Below are 19,987 nucleotides of genomic sequence, written 5' to 3'. Positions count from 1 at the left end.
AATTTCAAGGGAGATGTCTTTGGCCCAGTCCACTTGGCCCTCAGGGGGTTGTCCAGATACATACCTGTCTCTCAGAGCAAAAAAGGGGGGGCACCCAAGGAGTCAGTCTTGAGAGCAACAGAGAGTCCAAGTGCAAAAATGGAGACAGAAGCAGGGGAGAAATGTTCCCAGAAGTGTGGATGGGATGAGAACAACTTCTGAGGACCCCTCTGGGTGAGGACCCCAACAAGAGCCAAGCATCCATTTTTTCACAAGATACAAATGACTCCCTTGTCAGTCAGTTCTGGCTTCATGCATTCACTGGAAGGCAGGTGCAACCAGTCTGATTCATCTCTCAGAAATCCCTTGAGTTGTCTCCACATTTTGCATTGCTAGAGGGCTAGAGACTTACTTCTTCTCCCATTCCTCCTTCTCTTTCTCTTCAAAAAGTTATCTCATGGTTTGGGCTGTGGTGCCATCCAGCCCTGGTTCCTAGCAAGACTCAACCATGCTTGCTAAGGGAAACTTTTTCCTCTCCTGATCGACAAATTCTGTAACAAAACAATGTTTTTGCTTTGTAGACTTTGCTTGAGCTTCTCATTAAGAAGGACAGAACATGGCAGAAGACCAAAGGGTTCCTTCCGATCTCTTAGAGCAGGCATGTCCAACAGGTAGATTGTGATCTACTTGTAGATCACTGGACATCTGTGGTAGATCACTGGTAGATCATTGGCTAGATCACTGGCTCCCCCCAAAGAAGCTGAACAACTGTGGCTCCCCTAAAAAAACCCTCAACATTTTACCTTCTCCTTTAAAAAACTCAACAACTTTTACCTGAACCCCTCTGTGAGTAGATCGCAGTCTCTTGGGAGTTGGCCACCCCTGTCTTAGAGGCTTCCTTAAAGCACAGATGGATGAGCAAGACTCATCTGGCCCTGAAGCAGGAAGAGGCCATGCCATCCAAACTGGGAGCAGTGGGGAATTCTGGGAAAGGTCTGTGCAGAAGATTCTGGTTGAGGAGGACACCCTCCGCTCAGAGGTGCAGAGCCAGCAGTTGAGGCAGTTCTGCTGCCAGGAGGCTAAAGGACCCCGAGAGGTTTGCAGCCGACTCTACCACCTTGACCGTCAGTGGCTGAAGCCAGAAAGGCACACGAAAGCTGAGATGCTGGACCTGGTGATCTTGGAGCAGTTCCTGGCTGTCCTTCCCCCGGAGATGGAGAGCTGGGTGAGGGACTGTGGAGCAGAGACCAGTTCCCAGGCGGTGGCCCTGGCCGAAGGTTTCCTCCTGAGTCAGGCAGAGGAGAGAAAGCAGGTGAGAGAGACTTTCCTCTGGATACTCCCAAGGGACTCCAACAGGACAGAGAACATCTCATATTGCTCTATTGATGACCCATCCTTTTTTTGGGAAGACATCCATGGAGTGAGATCTAACACCCTTAAAGTCTTTGTCATTCTCTTTCTAACATTTCTCACCATTCATTCTCTGTTTTGAATTCTTGTTGCTCTTTCAGGAAATGGATCCATTTGCAGAAATGGACCAGGATTCCTGTGAGGCAGAGAGGCCTCCGTTGAAAACGAGAGAGAAGCCACTGGGTAAGGAGAAAATTGTTTTTCTCAGTTTGGTCTCATTCTGTTGGTTTTCCAAATAATCTGTGGGTTATTTTCATCTTTCTTGAGGGGAGGGGACTGTTGGGACCAAGGGTTCAGAGGAGGGGAGATGTATTTCTGCACAGTAAACATTAAATGGGCACAAACGTCCAAATGCTCTCAGCAGGTAAGGCTTTCTCAAAGGCCCATCTGTGGTTAGAGATGCCCTGTTTCACCTGTAAGAGAAGCAGGCATTCCTGGCATCCTGCTTACCTTTTCTCTCTTGCAGGTGACAGAATGATGCTGGCAAGACCTCCTGATCCGTCTTTTCATGGGGGCAGAAGGGAAACAGCGGCTGTGGAACCAGATCAGGTCAGGGGAAACTGTCTTGTGGGGACGGGGTGGAGCAATGTCATGGACTGGTTGGGCACAGAGGAATGGTGGGAGGAAGTAGCCAGGAAACCAGGAAGGGAAGATGGCTCAGAGCCCAAGGAGTGGAGGTGGAACAAGGATGAGCGATCAGAGGGAGAAGGCTCAGAAGAGGAGGTGTCGGAAGCTGAAGGGGTAACAGGGCTTAGTGAGCTGGGAGATTCTGTGGCAGAATGCAGTGCAGAATCAGAGGCAGAAGAGGAGGAAAGAGGTGAGTGGGAGGAGGGAGGTCGAGAGGCAGAGGTGAGTCAGGAGAAGGAGGAGCCACCGGTGGCTCCCTCTCCTTCTGCCAGAAGCCACCCTCCCTGCTTGTCTCTCAGAGCCAGGAGATGTGACAATGGAGGAGCAAAGGCAGGCTGCACTCTGGCGCACTGTTTGATCCCTTGCCAGAAAACCCGGGGGGGAGGGGACTTAGAAAGCTGTGGGGAGTCGGGAGCCTGTCCTTGCATAGTTTGGCCAATTTTGCCGGGGTATGGTGCCATCTGTACTGCATTTTCACAACATTTTCTCTGAGATCGTAACACACAGTAAATCTAATGTGCTCCTTCATAATCTCTCCCACTGCTTCATGTAGATCAGGGGTGGCCAACTTCCAAGAGACTGCAATCTACTCACAGAATTAAAATCTGGCAGTGATCTACCCACGTTTTGGGCGGGGTTCAGGTAGACGTTGTTGAGCTTTTTTAGGGGGAGCCTAAGCTTCTACTGGGGGGTAGGGAGATCTACCAGAGATCTGCCGCAGATCTACCTGTTGGACATGCCTGATGTAGATGTTATGTCCAAGGTCTTGGGCCCAATGTATCTTTGCTCCTTTCACCTCTTCCTTTTTTACCTCCCAATTGAGGAGGAGGCTAGACATCATAGAATCATAGAATCATAGAATCATAGAATCATAGAGTTGGAAGAGACCACAAGGGCCATCCAGTCCAACCCCCTGCCAAGCAGGAAACACCATCAAAGCATTCCTGACAGATGGCTGTCAAGCCTCTGCTTAAAGACCTCCAAAGAAGGAGACTCCACCACACTCCTTGGCAGCAAATTCCACTGCCGAACAGCTCTTACTGTCAGGAAGTTCTTCCTAATGTTTAGGTGGAATTTTCTTTCTTGTAGTTTGAATCCGTTGCTCCGTGTCCGCTTCTCTGGAGCAGCAGAAAACAACCTTTCTCCCTCCTTTATATGACATCCTTTTATATATTTGAACATGGTTATCATATCACCCCTTAACCTTCTCTTCTCCAGGCTAAACATACCCAGCTCCCTAAGCCGTTCCTCATAAGGCATCGTTTCCAGGCCTTTGACCATTTTGGTTGCCCTCTTCTGGACACGTTCCAGCTTATCAGTATCCTTCTTGAACTGTGGTGCCCAGAACTGGACACAATACTCCAGGTGAGGTCTGACCAGAGCAGAATACAGTGGTACTATTACTTCCCTTGATCTAGATGCTATACTCCTATTGATGCAGCCCAGAATTGCATTGGCTTTTTTAGCTGCTGCATCACACTGCTGACTCATGTCAAGTTTGTGGTCAACCAAAACTCCTAGATCCTTTTCACATGTACTGCTCTCAAGCCAGGTGTCTCCCATCCTGTATCTGTGCCTTTCATTTTTTTTGCCCAAGTGTAGCACTTTACATTTCTCCTTGTTAAAATTCATCTTGTTTGCTTTGGCCCAGTTGTCTAATCTGTTAAGGTCATTCTGAAGTGTGATCCTGTCCTCTGGGGTGTTAGCCACCCCTCCCAACTTGGTGTCATCTGCAAACTTGCTCAGGATTCCCTCAAGCCCATCATCCAAGTCATTGATAAAGATGTTGAACAAGACTGGGCCCAAGACAGAACCCTGTGGCACCCCACTAGTCACTACTCTCCAGGATGAGGAGGAGCCATTGATGAGCACCCTTTGGGTTCGGTCAGTAATCCAGCTACAAATCCACTGAATGGTAGCATTGTCTAGCCCACATTTTACCAGCTTCTTTACAAGAATATCATGGGGCACCTTGTCAAAGGCCTTGCTGAAATCAAGATAGGCTACATCCACAGCGTTCCCTTCATCTACCAGGCTTGTAATTCTGTCAAAAAATGAGATCAGATTAGTCTGACATGACTTATTTTTCAGGAACCCATGCTGACTTTTAGTGATCACAGAGTTTCTTTCTAGGTGCTCACAGACTGTTTGCTTAATGATCTGCTCTAGAATCTTTCCTGGTATTGATGTCAGGCTGACTGGGCGGTAATTGTTTGGGTCCTCTCTTTTCCCCTTTTTGAAAATAGGGACAACATTTGCCCTCCTCCAGTCTGCTGGAACTTCGCCTGTTCTCCAGGAATTTTCAAAGATTATTGCCAGTGGTTCTGAAATCACCTCTGCCAGTTCTTTTAATACTCTTGGATGTAGTTCATCTGGCCCTGGAGACTTGAATACATCTAAACTAGCCAAGTATTCTTGTACTACCTCCTTACTTATTCTGGGCTGTGTTTCCCCTGCTGAATCATCTGCTCCATATTCTTCAGGTCGGGCGTTGTTTTCTTTCTTGGAGAAGACTGAGGCAAAGAAGGCATTGAGGAGTTCTGCCCTTTCTCTGTCCCCTGTTTGCATTTCACCATCTTCTCCTCTGAGTGACCCCACTGTTTCCTTGTTTTTCCTTTTGCTACGGACATACCCATAAAAGCCCTTTTTGTTGCTTTTAACCTCTCTGGCGAGCCTGAGTTCATTCTGTGCTTTAGCTTTTCTGACTTTGTCTCTACACGTGCTGGCTATATGTTTGAATTCCTCTCTGGAGATTTCCCCCCTTTTCCATTTTTTGTACATATCCCTTTTAAATCTTAACTCAGTCAAAAGTTCTTTAGATAGCCAGCCTGGCTTCTTTAGGCACCTTCCATGTTTCCGTCTCATTGGTATTGCCTGAAGTTGTGCTTTTAATATCTCCCTTTTAACAAACTCCCAACCATCATGAACTCCCTTCCCTTTTAGTATTACTGTCCATGGGATTTCACCCAGCGTTTCCCTAAGTTTTCTGAAGTCGGCTTTCTTAAAGTCTAGAATTTGGACCTTAGTATGCTTGGTTGCTCCTTTCCGCTGGATAATAAACTCCAGAAGAGCATGGTCACTCCCACCTAATGATCCTGCCACTTCTACCCCACTAACCAAGTCATCACTATTGGTTAGGACCAGATCTAAAATGGCTGATCCTCTTGTTGCTTCTCCCACTTTCTGGACAATGAAGTTGTCTGCAAGGCCAGTGAGGAATCTGTTCGACCTTATGCTCTTGGCTGAGTTTGACATCCAACAAATATCAGGATAGTTGAAATCCCCCATTACTACTATCTCACTTCCTTTGGAATGCTTGGCCATCTGTTCCAGGAAGGCATCATCTGTGTCCTCAGTTTGGCTTGGGGATCTATAGTAAACTCCCACAATGAGATCACTGTTGTTTTTCTCTCCCTTAATTTTGACCCAGATACTCTCAATTTGGCTTTGAAGTTTTAAATCCTGGATCTCTTCACAGGTATACATATCCCTAACATATAAAGCTACTCCTCCTCCTTTCCTGTTTGGTCTATTTCTCTTAAATAGATTGTATCCCTCTATTACTACATTCCAGTCATGAGACTCATCCCACCAGGTTTCAGTGATGCCTATTATGTCATATTTAGTTTGCTGTACCAAGAGCTCAAGTTCATCTTGTTTATTTCCCATGCTCTGTGCATTAGTATACAGACATTGAAGACCGTTGATCATTCCCCCATGTCTCTTATTTAAGGATATTTTCGTCCCACCACTAGGTCTGCATGCTGCTTGCTCCATTTGGTCCTTGACATTTGGATGATCATCTTCAGCATTTGATAGACTCCTACCTTCAGGACCACTGTCTCCCTCCCCCACATAAGTCAGTTTAAAGCCCTCCTGATGAGGTTTTTGAGTTTTGTGGCAAAAACATTCCTCCCAACTTTTGTGAGGTGCAGTCCATCACTTGCCAGAAGTCCATCATCAAGAAACTGCAGACCGTGATCTAGGAATCCAAACCGTTCCTGTTTGCACCATTTGCGAAGCCAGTTGTTCACTTCCCCTATTTTTCCCTCTCTCCCTGGGCCATGTCGTTCAACTGGGAGGACAGAAGAGATGACAATTTGTGCATCTAATTGCTTCAACTTCCTGCCCAGAGCCTCATAATCATTTTTGATCTTCTGTAAGCTATGGCTTGCAGTGTCATTGGTTCCCACATGCACCAAAAGGAAGGGGTATTTGTCGGTGGGTTTTATTATTCCTTGCAGCCGTTCTGTTACATCTTTGATCTTGGCCCCAGGTAGACAGCACACCTCTCGAGACATCTTGTCAGGCCCACAGATCACTGCTTCTGTACCCCTCAGTAGGGAATCCCCAATCACCACTACACGCCTCTTCAGAGGCTTGGTTGGGATTCTTCTATGTGCTGTCCCTTCCAAGGTTACCTGCATATTTCCAGAGGACTGACTTGGTTGCTCGTCTTCATATTCCTCATCAACTGTGATGAGGGAGAGATCCTCAGGTGGAGTCTGTTCCTCGTCTTCCATGAGCACTTCAAAACGGTTGTTTAATTCTAAGCACTCAGAGCGATCCCTGGGCCTTCTACTTCTATGAGTCACGTTCCTCCATACATCTGGCTGCTGTGTTGGGGAACTGACCTCCTCCTCAGGGAGATCCCCTGTCTCCTCCTTGGTGCAGACAGTGTGCTCTGCTGCATCCAAGAAAAGCTCCAGCTCTTTAATTCTCTGGAGCGTAGATACACGCCCCTGAAGCTGCTGCACCTTCTCTTCCAGAAGGGCAACCTTGTTTTCTAGTAGGGCAACCAACTTGCAATTGTTGCAAGTGTAGCTACCCACATCCTTTGGCAAGAAAACAAACATTGCACAGGAATTGCAGGTGACAATGGTTGTTCCCTCCACCTCCATCTTGAAAACCTTGAGGTCAAGGGGGAAAGAGGAAGAGGCCTAGGTCCCCCCTAACAAACGTATGAGACTTGCTGCCCTAGGTCAAAAAGATGGGTAAAACTGCGCGCGCCGATAGGCGCGCGCCGCTGCACTCCAAGCTCTGACTAGCTCCGCCCACAGCTAATCACCTGAACTTCCTGACTCACACTTCTAGGTGAAAGGTCACAGCCAGAAACAAACAAGGTCACAGCCAGAAACAAACACCCACACAAGCCTGGACAGTCACCCAAATCCAAGAGGCAGCAGCCCTAGAAAACCAGCACAAGCACACAAACAAGTAAGAAAACAAATAAGCACACAAACTTACTCACACACAGCCCCAAAAGACAAAACCACAAAACCTACAGAGTGTCTCCCAAGCTCAGCTCACCTTCTGCTCCTTCCTCAGTCACTGCACTCCAAGCTCTGACTAGCTCCGCCCACAGCTAATCACCTGAACTTCCTGACTCACACTTCTAGGTGAAAGGTCACAGCCAGAAACAAACAAGGTCACAGCCAGAAACAAACACCCACACAAGCCTGGACAGTCACCCAAATCCAAGAGGCAGCAGCCCTTCTGCTCCTTCCTCAGTCACTGCACTCCAAGCTCTGACTAGCTCCGCCCACAGCTAATCACCTGAACTTCCTGACTCACACTTCTAGGTGAAAGGTCACAGCCAGAAACAAACAAGGTCACAGCCAGAAACAAACACCCACACAAGCCTGGACAGTCACCCAAATCCAAGAGGCAGCAGCCCTAGAAAACCAGCACAAGCACACAAACAAGTAAGAAAACAAATAAGCACACAAACTTACTCACACACAGCCCCAAAAGACAAAACCACAAAACCTACAGAGTGTCTCCCAAGCTCAGCTCACCTTCTGCTCCTTCCTCAGTCACTGCACTCCAAGCTCTGACTAGCTCCGCCCACAGCTAATCACCTGAACTTCCTGACTCACACTTCTAGGTGAAAGGTCACAGCCAGAAACAAACAAGGTCACAGCCAGAAACAAACACCCACACAAGCCTGGACAGTCACCCAAATCCAAGAGGCAGCAGCCCTTCTGCTCCTTCCTCAGTCACTGCACTCCAAGCTCTGACTAGCTCCGCCCACAGCTAATCACCTGAACTTCCTGACTCACACTTCTAGGTGAAAGGTCACAGCCAGAAACAAACAAGGTCACAGCCAGAAACAAACACCCACACAAGCCTGGACAGTCACCCAAATCCAAGAGGCAGCAGCCCTAGAAAACCAGCACAAGCACACAAACAAGTAAGAAAACAAATAAGCACACAAACTTACTCACACACAGCCCCAAAAGACAAAACCACAAAACCTACAGAGTGTCTCCCAAGCTCAGCTCACCTTCTGCTCCTTCCTCAGTCACTGCACTCCAAGCTCTGACTAGCTCCGCCCACAGCTAATCACCTGAACTTCCTGACTCACACTTCTAGGTGAAAGGTCACAGCCAGAAACAAACAAGGTCACAGCCAGAAACAAACACCCACACAAGCCTGGACAGTCACCCAAATCCAAGAGGCAGCAGCCCTAGAAAACCAGCACAAGCACACAAACAAGTAAGAAAACAAATAAGCACACAAACTTACTCACACACAGCCCCAAAAGACAAAACCACAAAACCTACAGAGTGTCTCCCAAGCTCAGCTCACCTTCTGCTCCTTCCTCAGTCACTGCACCTTTGAAATGTATTCTGTTAAAGATGTTTGCTATAAAGTGAGGCTTTCAGGCCTTGGTTTATGTATTTGGGTGGAGTTTATATACTATTACGGTAGTAAGAGAAGGTTTATAAGATAGCTGTATTGATGAGTGAGTTGTGTTTTTTCCTTAACTGTGTTTTTTCTGTGTCAGGTTTCATAACTGGTTTCTTAACTGTGTCAGGTTTCATAAGTAGTGTTTTGTTTTATAATGTGAGGAACTACATTTAGTTTGAGAAAGTTGAGTTGTTTTTTTCTAGGAGTCAGGATGGGGTTCTGCTAGTCACAGATTTGCTGGGCTTAGAGGGTTTTGATAACCGCTATTGCGGGCCTGTATATTTAGTATATGACAAGGTGAAGGTGCACAGGGGGTTTCTAAACCATATAATAAGGAAATCTCTTTATGAAAATTGGGATAAATATAAAGAACTATTAGAACCCCAAACCCCTGGTGGACCTCACTGACTGAAGCCATGGCTGTGAAAGAGAAAAAGAGAGGGGCTGTGAAAGAGGGGGGATTGGGCATCGTACAGAATGCTATTAGAAGGAAACAAATCTGAAGAAATTTGAAGAAATCAGGACATATTTGAAGAATTGGTTACAATATTTTCAAATAAACAAGAGATTAAGTATAGATAAACTGACAGACCCTCCAGGAATGAGCTGCTGTTCTCATTAAGCCTGAAACTCAGACAAGTTTGAGAATATTGTGTTCTTGCTAAGAAAGAGTAAACTCCAGCTGTGAACTGTGGGATTTCCTGCCCATACAACTCTGTGACGCCAGCCTTCTGAATGTCACCAGTAGGATTCATCTGTCATTGCAGTTTTCATGGAATCCTAGAGTTGAAAGGGACCCCAAGGGTCATCAAGTCCAACCCCCTGCATTGCAGGAATCTCGGCTAGATCATCCAAGGCAGGTGGCCATCCAAACTAGGCTTCTTCTATTTCTAGATTGCTCTGTTGTTGTTGTTGTTTAGTCGTGTCCGACTCTTCGTGACCCCATGGACCATAGCACGCCAGGCACTCCTGTCTTGCACTGCCTCCCGCAGTTTGGTCAAACTCATTTTCGTAGCTTCGAGAACACTGTCCAACCATCTTGTCCTCTGTCGTCCCCTTCTCCTAGTTCCCTCAATCTTTCCCAACATCAGGGTCTTTTCCAGGGAGTCTTCTCTTCTCATGAGGTGGCCAAAGTATTGGAGCCTCAGCTTCACGATCTGTCCTTCCAGTGAGCACTCAGGGCTGATTTCCTTAAGAATGGATAGGTTTGATCTTCTTGCAGTCCATGGGACTCTCAACAGTCTCCTCCAGCACCATAATTCAAAAGCATCAATTCTTCGGCGATCAGCCTTCTTGATGGTCCAGCTCTCACTTCCATACATCACTACTGGGAAAACCATAGCTTTAACTATACAGACCTTTGTCGGCAAGGTGATGTCTCTGCTTTTTAAGATGCTGTCTAGGTTTGTCATTGCTTTTCTCCCAAGAAGCAGGCGTCTTTTAATTTCGTGACTGCTGTCACCATCTGCAGTGATCAAGGAGCCCAAGAAAGTAAAATCTCTCACTGCCTCCATTTCTTCCCCTTCTATTCGCCAGGAGGTGATGGGACCAGTGGCCATCTAGACAGAGGATTACAAATAGTGGCCAGGATTCACCTAACCAGCCCCATCTGCTGCAAAATGGGGCCTGCCCTCCCACTCCTTCCCCTCTCCATGCCCCCATGGACCCCTTGAATTTGGCTCTAGAGCACTGGGAGGGAACTCCCCAGAACAGCTCACGAGGAGAGGAGAAAGTGGATCCTTCCATCAGGCAAACTGGAATGCTTGCGTAGGCAGAATGATTTCAAAACCACAAGGTGGAGTACCACGTATTTTTACAAAGACACATAATTAAAATGCAGAATTAAAAAATTCAATTAAAGTGTTAAAATAAGCATCCATATTTAAAATGTGCAGCAAAGGAATACTATTGAAACAACACAGCTATTAAGAGGAAAGAAGGAACAGAGCATTGTGTAACAAATCACATTTCTGCTGTCTCAGAGGAGGACATTTCCCTTTTTCTTTTAGGGTCCAGTGTGCTTTGAAGATGTCGCTGTTCGTTTCACGAAGGAGGAGTGGGCGTTGCTGGATCCTGACCAGAAAGCTCTACATAAGGACGTCATGGAGGAGAATCGTGGGATCGTGGCCTCTCTTGGTAAGGCTCCCTGTGGGATCGTAATATCTGCCTGGAAATCCAACAAATACCTCTATGTGACAAACAGCGCCCCCTACAACACCTGGGAACCTAACAGCCCACAATAAAAAGTAAATAACAGTTTTTTTCTGTGAACCATCTTCCTCCAGTACTTCCTCTTTATACAACAGTTGGGCTGGTCTGAACTGCCCAGGCATCTTAAAGGTCAGCTTCAGAGTTGTTAGGAAAGAGAAGTAGCTTCTGTCAGGTTTTCTGTTTTTGTTTCTGCTCCTGTCAGTCTTGGGTTGACCAAAGAGACGCCTGACATTGGAGAGGGAGGGGATGCCATGACTGGGCCAAACAAAATCCATCCCAGAGAAAAGCCAGGCTTATTGACTCTCAGGTAGTAGTAGCAGTAATAATAATAGTAATAGTAATAATTTTTATTTATAGCCTGCCTATCTTCCAACACACACACATATATATACATGAAACATTAATAATAACATTCTGGTCTGATATAAAAAGTACATTAACTTTAAAACGAACAACTTACACAAGTGGCTAAAATTGTGGAAACGTTTTGGAAAAGTGTATTTCTGAGGTTTGAGGGCTCATAACACCACTTTTTTGGGGAACAATACCATAAAATTATAAATCAATGGAAATATAATTTAATGAAGAATGTAATGCAATAACTTTTATGAAGTATTATTTATTAGAACAGCAATCATAAAGAAGAAAAGTGAAATACATAGAAAAAATGAGATATACAGAAATTCTAACCATGTCAAATAATACTTCGTTTGGTAACCTTTAGCTTTAATTACAGCCTTACAATGCCTTCCCATGGAGTGAACCAAGTTTTTTAGTTCTGCAGCTGTAATAATGCAAAACCAAGATTGAATTATTGCCTCTATCAGTTGGGCTTTATTGCTAGGTTGCTTCTGACTAGAAAGTTCCTTTAGTCGGCTCCATAGATTTCTGATTGGGTTAAGGTCTGGGCTATTCCCAGGCCATTCCAATAGTGGAATCTGAGCAGGCTGAAAGCAAAGAGTAAGGTTACCGTAACCTCCGTCATAGATCTTCAGTATGCTGATGACAACATAGTGTGTGCAAACCATCCTAAATATCTTTGCAGAAGCTTACGAAAAGCTTGGCCTATCACTCAACATCCAAAAAACCAAAGCGCTCTACCAAGAAGTACAAAATAATCCCCCTGCAGCGCCACGATTCCAAATCAATAGTGTAACGTTGGAAAATGTTGATCGCTTCTCCTACCTAGGCAGTTATCTTTCCACAAGGGAGAGCATTGATGCCGAAATCCAGCATCGCCTGAGCTCTGTGAGTGCGGCTTTCTCCCAATTGAAGTGCAGAGTGTTTGAGGACTGGGACATTCGCAGGGAAACCAAAATGCTTGTTTACAAAGCTATTGTACTACCAACCTTACTATAAGATTGTGAAACATAGACCACTTATAATCACCATCTCCAACTCCTCGAAGGATTCCATCAATGGTGTCTCTGAAAATTTTTACATAACACTTGGGAAGACAGTCAAGTTGTGCATGGATGCCTGATGATCGTCTTCCAAAGCAACTACTCTATTCCAAACTTAAAAATGGAAAGCGTAATGCTGGTGGTCAACAAAAGAGGTTTAAAGACTGTCTCAAGGCGAATCTTAAAAAATGTAGTATAAACACTGACAACTGGGAAACACTGGCCTGCGAGCGCTCCAGTTGGAGAACAGCCTTTACCAAAGGTGTCATGGGCTTTGAAGACACTTGAACTCAGGGCGAAACGTGCTAAGAGGAAGGCACGCTTGGCAAATCCACACCATGATCAACTCCCACCCAGAAACCAATGTCCCCACTGTGGAAGGATGTGTGGATCCAGAATTGGCCTCCACAGTCACCTACAGACTCATAGTTAAAACCATGTTCATGAAAGACAATATTACTTGGCTACAAGGGATCGCAGCACCAGAAGAAGAAGAAAAGAAGGAATATGATTATCTTGAAACCACCTTTTGCACACAGCAGCATGGAGTTGAACCCTTTTGAAGTATCAAATAAATAAATATAGAAATATATATAAACGCTTCAGTAATCTGGTGAACCGGGTTCATGTCTCCGGTCCTCCACATGCAGCTGCTGGGTGACCTTGGGCTAGTGACACTTCTCTGAAGTCTCTCAGCCTCACTCACCTCACAGAGTGTTTGTTGTGGGGGAGGAAGGGAAAGGATATTACTTTTGGAATGGAATGTTAAACATGAAGATGTTAAGTCATCTATGATACATTGGGCTCAAAATATGGGTCATAATATAGAGTTAGAAGATTGGGGGAAATCATGGAAAGATGGAATGAATTTTACAGCCTGCAGTTCACTTAAAGAAAGCATAATGAAAATGATGTATAGATGGTATATAACAGGGGTGGCCAACTTTCAGGAGACTGCGATCTACTCACAGAGTTATAAACTGGAGGTGATCTACCCCCATTTTAGTGGGGTTCAGGTCAAAGTTGTTGAGCTTTTTTTAGATGTGAAGGCCTTCTTACTAGGCATTGTAGGTAATGAAATACATTAGCAAGATAACAGATTATTCTTATGTAACAACTGCAGCAGGAATATTATTAGCCCAACGATGGTATCAACAAGAGACGGGAAATGATTTATAATGAAATTAAAAATTCATCAGAATGATAAAAAATTGCAACCACTGCAGTAGGAATATTCTTAGCCCAACAATGGAAGCAAGAGGAAATATCAACAAAAGAAGAGTGGCAGGTGAAATTAATGGACTAGGCCGAGTTGGTGAAACTAACAGGGAAAATTTGGAACCAGCCAAGACCAGACTTTCCTCAACGACTGGAATAAATTTACAGAATACTTGAAAGACAATTATAAACAACTAACTTTGTGAGTAGGGATACAAGAAATTTTGTAAGGTAGATTTTATCAATTATTGCAAAGTATAATTTACAAATCATTGGTTTATGATTAGGATTTAATAGTAATAATTCTTCCGTCCTCACTACACTGCCGTGTGGCCTATGTGCAGCTTGACGTGCAGGTAAACCCCCCCGTTCTTCATTAAGCAGACTATTTTAGAAATCTTGACTTTATTGAAGAAACAAGGATGAGGTAAAACTAGAAGGCAATAGAAATACATACAATAAGTACATCTATAATGAACAATGATCTAAACATCATTGCATTACTACATGATAACTGCAGGCAAGACAAGAGCTTACCAACGATGCAATCACACCAGGCAGAAACTCCAAACATGTAGCAGAGAAGTCCTGACTCATGGGATCCTCCTCTTTCTTTGAGCTCTCTAAAAATGGAGGCCTCCCTTCCCACCATGCACTACTCTTTCCTGTTCACAAGGCGACCATGTGTTGCTGTATTCTTCCTCGCCCAGTAGGTGGAGCTGAATCAATTGCATAACAATACAGTGGTACCTCTACTTACGAATTTAATGCGTTCCGAACGCACATTCGTAATTCGGAAAAATTTGTAAGTCAAATCCCATAGGAACGCATTGGGAGAAAAAATTCGTAAGTCGAAGCAACCCTATCTAAAAATTCGAAAGTAGAAAAAATCCTATCTAAACCACATCCAAGATGGCGGACGGAGCTCCATTCGTAAGTAGAAACATTCGTAAGTAGAGTTATTCGTAAGTAGAGGTACCACTGTAACAACATACAATTTATATACATCTTTATATGTGCTGAAGGCATGACAATAATTATAATCCCAAAATGCAATATAGGATGATAAGTGGGAAAAGCATTAGTCAAGGAGGAAGGTAGTCTCAGGCTGTTGTAGCCAAATGCTTTCTATATCATATATAAGTTGAAAGTTATGTTTAAAATATTTGCAAAAACAAACAAAAATTATTCTTTGGCTATAATTGTTGATAGAATACAGCTAAGTGAACAAACTTTGTTGCATTACGTTCTTGATTAAATTATATTTCCATTGATATATAATTTTATGAAATAACTTCCAAAAAAGTGGTGTTTTGAGCCAACAAACTTCTGAAATACACTTTTTCCCAAAAGTCTTCCATAATTTTGGCCACTACTGTATATCAAACAAAGCAACATTCAACAATCCATCAGAATCTAATTATAAATATAAAAAATTCCTTCAGTAGCACCTTAAAGACCAACTAAGTTTTTATTTTGGTATGAGCTTTCGTGTGCATGCACACTTCTTCAGATTCTTCTTCTTCAGATTCTTCTTCAGATTATAAATATGTTTGTTAATGACAAACAACAAAGATAATGAGCACACACCCAACACCCTTCATTTCTTCTTCATTTGTTCCTACGGCTCTAATCCCTTTTTGTCTCCATTGCAGATTGTGATGAATTGGAAATCGATAACAAGGGAGACAACAAAATCCCCAGAGAGGAGAAGCGATGTAAAAATTTGGAGTATGCAGAGAGCTGCAGTCAGAGCTCCCATTCCACTTCTCAACAAAGAAATCTCATTGGAAAGAAACCCTATCAGTGCGTGGAATGTGGAAAGAGCTTCCGTCGGAGCACCGATCTCACTTCCCATCAAAGAATTCATACAGGGGAGAAACCCTATCAGTGTGTGGAATGTGGAAAAAGCTTCCGTTGGAGCACCAATCTCACTATCCATCAAAGAATTCATACAGGGGAGAAACCCTATCAGTGCGTGGAATGTGGAAAGAGCTTCCGTCGGAGTGCTGATCTCACTATCCATCAAACAATTCATACCATGGAGAAACCCTATCAGTGTGTGGAATGTGGGAAAAGCTTCCGTCGGTGCGCCGATCTCACTATCCATCAAAGAATTCATACAGGGGAGAAACCCTATCAGTGTGTGGAATGTGGTAAGAGCTTCAGTATGAGCTCCCATCTCACTTCCCATCAGAGAATTCATACAGGGGAGAAACCCTATCAGTGTGTGGACTGTGGAAAGAGCTTCACTCATAGCTCCCATCACACTTTCCATCAGAGAATTCATACAGGGGAGAAACCCTATGTGTGCTTAGAATGTGGAAAGAGCTTCCGTCGGAGCACCGATCTCACTTACCATCAAAGAATTCATACAGGGGAGAAGCCATATCAGTGCATGGACTGTGGAAAGAGCTTCAGTACGAGCTCCAATCTCACTAAGCATTCTAGTATTCATAGAGGGGAGAAACCCTATCAATGCAGGGAATGTGGAAAGAGCTTTAATCAGAGTGGCAATCTCACTTCCCATCAAAGAATTCATACAGGGGAGAAACCCTATCAGTGTGTGGAATGTGGAAAGAGTTTCATTAAGAGCACCAATCTCACTTCCCATCAAAGAATTCATACAGGGGAGAAAGCCTATCGGTGTGTGGAATATGGAAAGAGCTTCATTGGGAGCACCGATCTCACTCCCCATCAGATAACTCATACAGGAGAGAAACCCTATCAGTGCATGGAATGTGGAAAGAGCTTCAGTCATAGATCCTCTCTCATTTCCCATCAGAGAATTCATACAGGGGAGAAACCCTATCAGTGTATGGAATGTGGAAAGAGCTGCAGTACGAGGTCCGATCTCACTAAGCACCACAGAATTCATACAGGGGAGAAACCCTATAAGTGTGTGGAATGTGGGAAGAGTTTTAGTCAGAGCCACAGTCTCACTTCTCATCAACGAATTCATACAAAGGAGAAACCCTATCAGTGTGGGGAATGTGGAAAGAGCTTTAGTCAGAGTGGCCATCTCACTTTCCATCAAAGAATTCATACAGGGGAGAAACCCTATCAGTGTGTGGAATGTGGAAAGGGCTTCATTGAGAAGTCCAAACTCACTTCCCATCAAAGAATTCATACAGGGGAGAAACCCTATCAGTGTGTGCAATGTGGAAAGAGCTTCAGTAAGAACTCCTCTCTCACTTCCCATCAAAGAATTCATTCAAAGGTCGAAAATACCATTATGCAGCTTTAGGAGCTAAGCAAATACGGACCTGTTTAACCAGGCCTTTGGCTGATCTAATGCCCTTTTAAAATGTGGTGGGGACGGGAGTTACAGATGTGTATTTTGTATTTTTATATTGTGTTTTTACGTTGTAACCGTCCTGAGACCTGTGGGTGTAGGGAATTGGACCCAACTCTTAGAGGCCGAGGGGTCTTTGCCTCCATAAAATAATTGAGGGGGCAACCCCCCAGTTGATAGGTATTGCCATTCCAGTGATATGCATGTATCATGTGATTGATTGTGGAAGGTGGGCCTTAGCTGCCCCCCCCACAATATTTTATTCAAGTTGGCACCACTGGGTCAGGTGGTATACAAGTTAAATAAATACATAAATCCCCTTCCTTTGCACATGTTCTAACTTGTCAATGTCCTTATTTATTATCATTTTTAAAAATGATGTGCCCTTCATCTGAAGATATCACAACAGAAACATACAGGATGAAAGCATGACTTTCTCAAAAACAAGTGAAGCTAGAGAAATCTCTCCTTCACCAACAACCCCCTCCTCTTCCCAGGGTGGGTTTATATAGTCCTCCTAACTCTGCCCCCTAGGGTTCTAACTGGATTATCCCTTTAACTCCTTCTATGCTGTCCCTAAATTTGGGGTGATCGTCACAGGAGGTGACAACAGTTGGTGCAATAATTAGCAAATGGAAGAAACACAAAATAACTGTCCATTTCCCTCGGTCTGGGGCTCCATGCAAGATCTCATCTCATGGAGTTGCAATGATCAGGAGAACGGTGATGAAGCAGCCCAGAACTTGTGGGGGGACCATAGTGACCATGAAAACAGTTGGTAACACACTACACCGTGAAGGACTGAGATCTTGCAGAGCCCACAAGGTCCCCTTGCTGAAGACAGCACATGTACAGGCCCGTCTGCAGTTTGCCAATGCACATCTGAATGACCCAGAGGAGAACTGGGTGAAAGTGTTGTGTTCAGATGAGACCAAAATCGAGCTCTTTGGCATCAACTCAGCTCACTTTTGTTGTGTAGAGGAGATGCTTTTATGTTCCAGGCTATTCTGGGAGAAATTAGATGCTAATACAGAAATTTGGTTTCAATCTTCCCAAGGACTCAGTGACAGTAAAAAAGAGCCTGAGAGTGGAGAGTCTGAGAATGAGGGGGAGAAAAGTACAGATAAGATATCCTCACAGCGAGAGACTAGTCAGACTGTATACAGGATTTATTGGATGAATGATATCCAGAATTACTATGTACAAACTTTAGAACACAAAAGAAATAAAACAAAATCATTTCCTCTCTGTCTCTCTCTCTCACACACACAACCACCTGTTACAAATGCCACAGTCTTTCTACTTTTTCCTCTTTTCATAACAGCACACAGTCCTTATCTTTTAGGAACTGCTCACCCAATCAGAGCGGTTGCTAAAGCTCCTGTTACCATGCAGGTGGAGAGAGCAGATATTGGCTTTCTGCCCAGAGTTAATTGTCTGAAGAAAGAAGCTGATCCTTTTTGCACGTACGCATTTTGCAAAACCTGAACAGTTTGGAGGAGGAGGAATGCTGCCTACGACCCCAAGAATACCATCCCCACCGTCAAACATGGGGTGAGACATATTATGCTTTCGGGGTGTTTAGCTGCTAAGGGGACAGGACACCTTCACTGGGTGAGCACCTCCTTCCCTCAGCCAGGGGTCGAGGATGGGTATTCCAGCATGACAATGACGCAAAACACATGGCCAAGGCAACAAAGGAGTGGCTCAGGAAGAAGCCATTAAGGTCCTAGAGTGGCCCAGCCAGTCTCCAGACCTTAATCCCATTGAAAATCTCTGGAGGGAGCTGAAGGTTCAAGTAGCTAGACATCAGCCTCGAAATCTTACTGACTTGGAGAGGATCTGCAAAGAGGAGTGGGACAAAATACCTCCTGGTGTGTGCAAACCAGGTGGCCACCTAAAAGAAACGTCTGACCTTTGTAATTGCCAACAAGGGTTTTGCTACCAAGTACTGAGTCATTTTTTGCAAAGGGATCAAATACTTATTTCACTCATTATGTTGTTGTTGTTTAGTCATTTAGTCGTGTCCGACTCTTCGTGACCCCATGGACCATAGCACGCCAGGCACTCCTGTCTTCCACTGCCTCCCGCAGTTTGGTCAAACTCATGTTCGTAGCTTCAAGGACACTGTCCAACCATCTCGTCCTCTGTCGTCCACTTCTCCTAGTGCCCTCAATCTTTCCCAACATCAGGGTCTTTTCCAGGGAGTCTTCTCTTCTCATGAGGTGGCCAAAGTATTGGAGCCTCAGCTTCACGATCTGTCCTTCCAGTGTGCACTCCTGGCTGATTTCCTTAAGAATGGATAGGTTTGATCTTCTTGCAGTCCATGGGACTCTCAAGAGTCTCCTCCAGCACCATAATTCAAAAGCATCAATTCTTCGGTGATCAGCCTTCTTGATGGTCCAGCTCTCACTTCCATACATCACTACTGGGAAAACCATAGCTTTAACTATACGGACCTTTGTAGGCAAGGTGATGTCTCTGCTTTTTAAGATGCTGTCTAGGTTTGTCATTGCTTTTCTCCCAAGAAGCAGGTGTCTTTAAATTTCGTGACTATTGTCACCATCTGCAGTGATCAAGGAGCCCAAGAAAGTAAAATCTCTCACTGCCTCCATTTCTTCCCCTTCTATTTGCCAGGAGGTGATGGGACCAGTGGCCATGATCTTGGTTTTTTTGATGTTGAGCTTCAGACCATATTTTGCGCTCTCCTCTTTCACCCTCATTAAAAGGTTCTTTAATTCCTCCTCACTTTCTCCCATCAAGGTTGTGTCATCTGTCGTACTCCTTTCCCAATTTTGAACCAGTTGTTCCATATCCAGTTCTAACTGTAGCTTCTTGTCCCACATAGAGATTTCTCAGGAGACAGATGAGGTGATCAGGCACTCCCATTTCTTTAAGAACTTGCCATAGTTTGCTGTGGTCGACACAGTCAAAGGCTTTTGCATATTCAATGAAGCAGAAGCAGACGTTTTTCTGGAACTCTCTAGCTTTCTCCATAATCCAGCGCATGTTTGCTATTTGGTCTCTGGTTCCTCTGCCCCTTCGAAATCCAGCTTGCACTTCTGGGAGTTCTTGGTCCACATAATGCCTAAGCCTGCCTTGTAGAATTTTAAGCATAACCTTGCTAGCATGTGAAATGAGCGCAATTGTG

The 19,987-nt window shown here is 44.5% G+C and overlaps 3 protein-coding genes across 3 annotated transcripts in view; 2 read left to right on the top strand and 1 right to left on the bottom strand.

Annotated features, from left to right (window-relative positions):
- Nucleotides 1–19,987, top strand: part of LOC132592062 (uncharacterized) — a 295,543-nt gene that overhangs the window by 75,518 nt on the left and 200,038 nt on the right.
- Nucleotides 1–19,987, bottom strand: part of LOC148686099 (uncharacterized) — a 580,325-nt gene that overhangs the window by 519,116 nt on the left and 41,222 nt on the right. The gene's annotated exons all lie outside the window — the stretch shown is intronic.
- On the top strand, nucleotides 695–18,080 carry LOC132592055 (uncharacterized). The gene is made up of 5 exons (XM_060274103.2): nucleotides 695–1,291; nucleotides 1,491–1,572; nucleotides 1,856–1,938; nucleotides 10,719–10,845; nucleotides 15,197–18,080. Exons 1-5 carry the CDS (start codon nucleotides 890–892, stop codon nucleotides 16,786–16,788), a joined length of 2,286 nt encoding a protein of 761 aa, XP_060130086.1. The 5' UTR covers nucleotides 695–889; the 3' UTR covers nucleotides 16,789–18,080.

Source organism: Zootoca vivipara, chromosome 4 (genome assembly GCF_965207765.1).
Source record: "Zootoca vivipara chromosome 4, rZooViv2.hap1.1, whole genome shotgun sequence".
Taxonomy (NCBI): Eukaryota; Metazoa; Chordata; class Lepidosauria; order Squamata; family Lacertidae; genus Zootoca; species Zootoca vivipara.
The sequence above is the reverse complement of the archived record's forward strand: the minus strand, read 5'-3'. Positions and strand labels throughout refer to the sequence as shown.

Excerpts from the sequence above, each read along its gene's own strand:
- LOC132592055 (XM_060274103.2), top strand. The coding sequence starts at position 890 with ATGGATGAGCAAGACTCATCTGGCCCTGAAGCAGGAAGAGGCCATGCC. Across the intron at positions 1,292-1,490 it reads AGGCAGAGGAGAGAAAGCAG|GAAATGGATCCATTTGCAGA; the intron begins GTGAGAGAGACT and ends TTGCTCTTTCAG. Across the intron at positions 1,573-1,855 it reads AACGAGAGAGAAGCCACTGG|GTGACAGAATGATGCTGGCA; the intron begins GTAAGGAGAAAA and ends TCTCTCTTGCAG.